At 57.0% G+C, this 4,684-nt stretch overlaps 1 protein-coding gene and 1 non-coding gene across 2 annotated transcripts; both read right to left on the bottom strand.

Annotated features, from left to right (window-relative positions):
* Positions 1-223: 223 nt before the first annotated feature.
* RPL18A (ribosomal protein L18a) lies at positions 224-3,734 on the bottom strand. The gene is made up of 5 exons (XM_036849283.1): positions 3,642-3,734; positions 2,113-2,292; positions 1,383-1,512; positions 593-702; positions 224-379 (listed from the first exon to the last, which is right to left on the bottom strand). Exons 1-5 carry the CDS (start codon positions 3,657-3,659, stop codon positions 287-289), a joined length of 531 nt encoding a protein of 176 aa, XP_036705178.1. The 5' UTR covers positions 3,660-3,734; the 3' UTR covers positions 224-286.
* Positions 779-911, bottom strand: LOC118893714. The gene has a single exon (XR_005019563.1). It is a non-coding gene; the product is annotated as a small nucleolar RNA SNORA68 (small nucleolar RNA).
* Positions 3,735-4,684: the final 950 nt, after the last annotated feature.

The raw sequence follows: 4,684 nt of genomic DNA on the forward strand, positions 1-4,684 counted from the left end.
CCAAACCTGTGGCCTACAGCATACCCCAAAGCTCACAGCACAGAGCTGCCTGCTGGCACTGAGAGAGCTGAGGGGGGCAGGGGCTGGCCATTCCTAGAGCTCCCCTTCTGGAGAATCCAATGTCAGGGCCCTACTCGAGGAGAGGAGGACTCCTCCCCGAGCACTCACAGCTTGGCTGCACCCTTTTGAGTTCTGCAGGGTGTGCAAAGAAAACAACTGCATCTGAGTGCCCGGTTTTCCCAACGAGTTTTATTTGGGCAGACCTGGGAACAGGGAGGCCCTGCATCTAAAAGAAGGTGTTGGGCCTCTTGGTGGTGAAGCGTGGCTTGTGCTGGCGACGGAGAACCCGGTGGGGCAGTGGGAATTTGATCTTGGAGTCCTGTAATATGAAAAGGCAGGCAAGGGTGTTGGGGGGAGGCTCTTAACCTTGTCTCCCAAGGACCAGTGAGGTGTGGCCACCCCCACTGGGCTCCTGCGTCAAACCCGGTGCTTTACTGCATCTCCCAAGTCTGGAGGAGCTGCCAGGCCAGTCTGGCGTTCCAGGGCAGCCCCTTCAGCCCAGCCTGCCCAGCAGGGCCCCGAGGGCACTCACGTGGAACTGCTTGACTGCTGGTCGCCGGCACTTGCTGGCTGCGATCTCCTCCACCTTCATGATCTGGATCGAGTGGGCCCGGGCACGGTGCCGGGCGCCCATGTCTCGGTCTACAGGGATCAGAAAGGGGGGCACTTGGGGAACGAGTGGCCACAGCATCTGGTCCCAGCAGGTACTGGCTACCAAGTGTGTAGAACCTCCAAATTCACTTTGAGGGGCATGGCTGCAGGCCCCCAAAGGCGACAAGATCCACTTGCTGTTAGCACCTCTGTTTAAACCGCTGTTACAAGAAACAGCAGTTCTTGGGTTTAGGTGCTTGGACTCTGGTCCTGGTAGGTGACCCACCCTGGGAGCACCTGGGGCTGCGAATGGCAGGTCCCAACACTGGACAGGGGCTGGACTAGGTTCTGAGCAGCAGTTGCCTCTACACAAGGGGCTGACCTCAAACCTCAAGAAGGAGGTTCCAGATGCAGTTGGTGGTGGGTGACTGAACCAGCTCAGGAATGACTCGAGGACCCTCCCTCCAATCTCCTAAGTCCACTTGCTGCCAAGGTTCCAGAAAAAGGTGTGCTTGGGGCATCCTCTCCACTCCTCCTGCCCCCAAAGCAACACCTCCTGTGCCTCCCCTGTCACCATCCCTGGGACTCCCACCTACCCCCAAGAAAGCTCTTGCGTTTGTCCTGTCTTGCGTCTTCCTGTCCAGTCTGGCAGGAAGGATGTCAGACTGAGCTACAAGTACCTGCTCTGTGAGCCTAAAGGAGGGACCTGGTTTGGGGACCCGGCGGCTTACAGCACTGGGTGACAGCACCGGCTGTGGTCAGGTCCCGGTACTCCCGGTACATGTTGTGGGTGCCACTGCGGGAGTCATAGCGCAGCCAGATGCCGAAGTTCTTCACCCGCAGGGGAGATTTTTCGAACACCTGCCAAGGAGAGGAGACCAGCTGAGGCGAGAGCAGCAAGTGGGCTTCAATCAGACCCCCTCCATCCCTGAACCTCTGCTCCCGCCCCGCCCCGCCACTCCAAAGGACAGCCCAGCCCCCAGGCCTCTCTTGCCTATTTCCCAGTCCCCGAACCTTCAGACATCTGAGGAGAAATCTGCTGTGCAAAGGAAATTCCCATAGCAACAGCAGGGGTGCAGAGCAGACCAGGCCGAGATGCTTCCCCCATGGGGACTGACACAGCTCCAGACCACCCCTCAACACAACTCTCCTGGGACCATCTGGGCCCAAAACCACCTGCTGCCCAGTGTAGCCTCACAGTGCAGAGTCCAGCATCTCCCCCCACACTTTACAGATGAGGCCCAGCCTCAACCAAGGGGTCCCAGCAGGCCTTCCCTGGGTCTTGGGCTTTCTCATTAGGAAAAGGGCACCAAGTCACCTATTCCATCCCAACCTAGGGCCTGAAGAGCACAAGGGAACAGACCAGAGTTTGTAAAGTCTGCTAATTCTGTGGGGTGACAGCTGCCCCATGGGAGGGTGTAAATCCTCTCCGGATCCCACCCAGCCTCAGACACCCCATACCTGTCCACAGTAGACAATTTCCCCTGAAGACTTCTTCATCTTCTTCAGCTGAGATACAAAGTACCAGAAGCGGGACTTGGCAACAACATGGTTAGGCGCAAAGATCCGCATGCGATAGAGGGGCGGCGTGCGGCACTTGGGGGTCGGCAGGCAGCGCCCCACCACCTTGTATTCTCGAAGCTGAAAGAGAAATGGGGGTGAGGTGGGGCCAGCACCCGAAGCCCAGAGGTACTGTGGAAACTCACTGTGCTCCCCTTCCCAAGCCTGTTGACAACTGGATCAGGGGACAAAGAAGGGCAAGTCCCACCCCAGGGCCTCCATGTGAAATCTGGCTGACTGTGGGTCATGCCACTGTCTGAGCCTTCCACATAAAAGGGAGTGAGAGTGGGGAGGATTGACCAAGGTGCCTGCGTGCCCTCTGCCCTGGCTCAGGAAAGCTGGGTGAGGGTCTCAACCCCTCCCTTCCTCTCCCTTTCTATGGGCTGGCCTGGAACAGTCAAGCTGTCTCCTTCCTCCAGAGCATTTCTGCAGTTCACAGTAACTTGCCAAAATCCTCTTTCATTCCAGACCCCAGAGACAGTGACCAGCCTGGGATCTCACAGCCAACTCCAGGCTGAACCAGGACAAGAATCCAGTTCCCTGCCCAGCTCTGGGCTCCCTGCACTGCTGTCATGACTTGCAGCTGCCTCAGTTTTCCCAGCTGCAGTCCAAGGGGTTTGGACTCCCAAGTGTAAGCTCCCTGTTTATACAGACGCAAAAGGTGAAGATGTCTGCCAGGTCCAAATCCTGTGGTATACTAGAAAGGAGCCACCTCCATAAAATGACCCGTCACCATTTTACTACTATCAATAGAAAATAACCCCAAACCTCACAAACTCGGTTCCTACTTCTATCTCTCAACCTGACTCATCGGCCTCCCGGACCACCCATTCAGGAAGGGATACCGATGCGGTCGGCCCCTTTTCCAGTGTGGAAACTGGGGCTGGAAAGCTGAAAATGACCCACCCATACTGTTTCTCCCCAGGGCCTACTCTTCCATCTCTGTGCTATTAACACCCTCTGATTTTGCCCAGCACTCTCCACAGCGATAAGGCTCGCACTCTCCATGTCAGCTCCGACTTACAAATTTCTTCTATTTCTCTCACAACCATGCCAGGAGAAACAGAATTCTATTGCCATCCCTCCCCTCCCCGCCCTCCCGCCACCTTGTCCACTTTGCTGACGGGGAAACTGAGGCTCGGAAGCTCAATGAGGTCCCGCGGCGCATGTTTCCACGCCGCGCAACTTGTCCCTTCCCCTGGAAAGGAGACTCGGCCTCCCCGGCCTCCGCGATCCCCGAGCCGGCCCGGGCCATGCACCGGCCTCCCCACGCGGCTCCGCAGTGGCCGCCATGTTGGCTGCAACTGGGGACGGCGGCGCGCGGGACCTAGCCGGAACAAGCACTTCCCGCGTGTCCCATGCCTCCTCCCGTGGCCCACGATTCGGTCCGCTTCGCGTTCCCACTCCCTGCCCCACCGCGCTCGTCTTACCGTGCCCGAGGCCTTCATAACGCTCTAACCGCGCTCGCCGCCACCCTCGAAAAGGAAGTGACCGCCCTCGCGCAGCCGCTCAACTCGACTTCGTGGCCGGAAGTCCCTCCCATTCGAGGCCGCGAGCCCATTGGCTCGTCGGCCCCGAGCTCAATAAGATCTGCTTCTTCATTGGCTCCAGATCCACCAAACTCTCACAGCCCGGCCTCCGTTTGCGGCGAGACTACAACTCCCAAGACGTGGGGAGACTAGCCCTCCTGTTCAAACGCGACGTAAGGGAGCGTCGGCGCGCGCGCATGCCGGGAGTTGTAGATACGCTGGGAGGTCTCGGTGGCCCGTTCCGGGTTCCACTTCCCTGGCAAACTTATGTATGCAGAAGTACACCTCGGGTGGTCTAGGGGCTATGATGAGGTAGCGGCGCTTCTTCCCACTCCGGGTCTCTTTTCTCCCGGAGGTGTGTTACGGAGTTTTCGAGTTCTCTTCTGTTAAATGGGACTAATACTGGTGTTTTTCCTCCTGGAAATGTTACAATAATTAGATAAAATAGGGCTTCCCTGGTGGCGCAGTGGTTAAGAATCCACCTGCCAATGCAGGAGACACGGGTTCAAGCCGTGGTCCGGGAAGATCCCACATGCCGCAGAGCAACTAAGCCCGTGCACCACAACTACTGAGCCTGCGCTCTAGAGCCTGCGAGCCACAACTACTGAACCCGCGAGACACAACTACTGAAGCCCATGTGCCTAGAGCCCGTGCTCCGCAACGAGAGAAACCACCGCAATGAGAAGTCTGCGCACCTCAATGAAGAGTAGGCCCTGCTCGCCACAACTAGAGAAAGCCCGCGCACCGAAATGAAGACCCAACACCGCCAAAATATTTTTTAAAAAAAATTAGATAAAATAACTCGTGTAAAACGCCAGGCACAGAGCAATTAACAAGGGCTAACGTTCATTAAGAGATGGAATGGTAGTTATTATTATTATGGGGGGGGTGTCTGATTTGTGTTTCATAGTAGCAGATATTCAAACCCCATCTGCTTGCTTCCA

This window comes from Balaenoptera musculus, chromosome 3 (genome assembly GCF_009873245.2).
Source record: "Balaenoptera musculus isolate JJ_BM4_2016_0621 chromosome 3, mBalMus1.pri.v3, whole genome shotgun sequence".
In the NCBI taxonomy this organism is placed as follows: Eukaryota; Metazoa; Chordata; class Mammalia; order Artiodactyla; family Balaenopteridae; genus Balaenoptera; species Balaenoptera musculus.

Bases quoted from the DNA above. Each gene is read 5' to 3' on its own strand.
- RPL18A (XM_036849283.1), bottom strand. The intron at 1,513-2,112 runs GTATGGGGTGTC...TCTCCTTGGCAG, and splicing joins AAATTGTCTACTGTGGACAG to GTGTTCGAAAAATCTCCCCT. The intron at 380-592 runs GTGAGTGCCCTC...TTCATATTACAG, and splicing joins CAGCAGTCAAGCAGTTCCAC to GACTCCAAGATCAAATTCCC.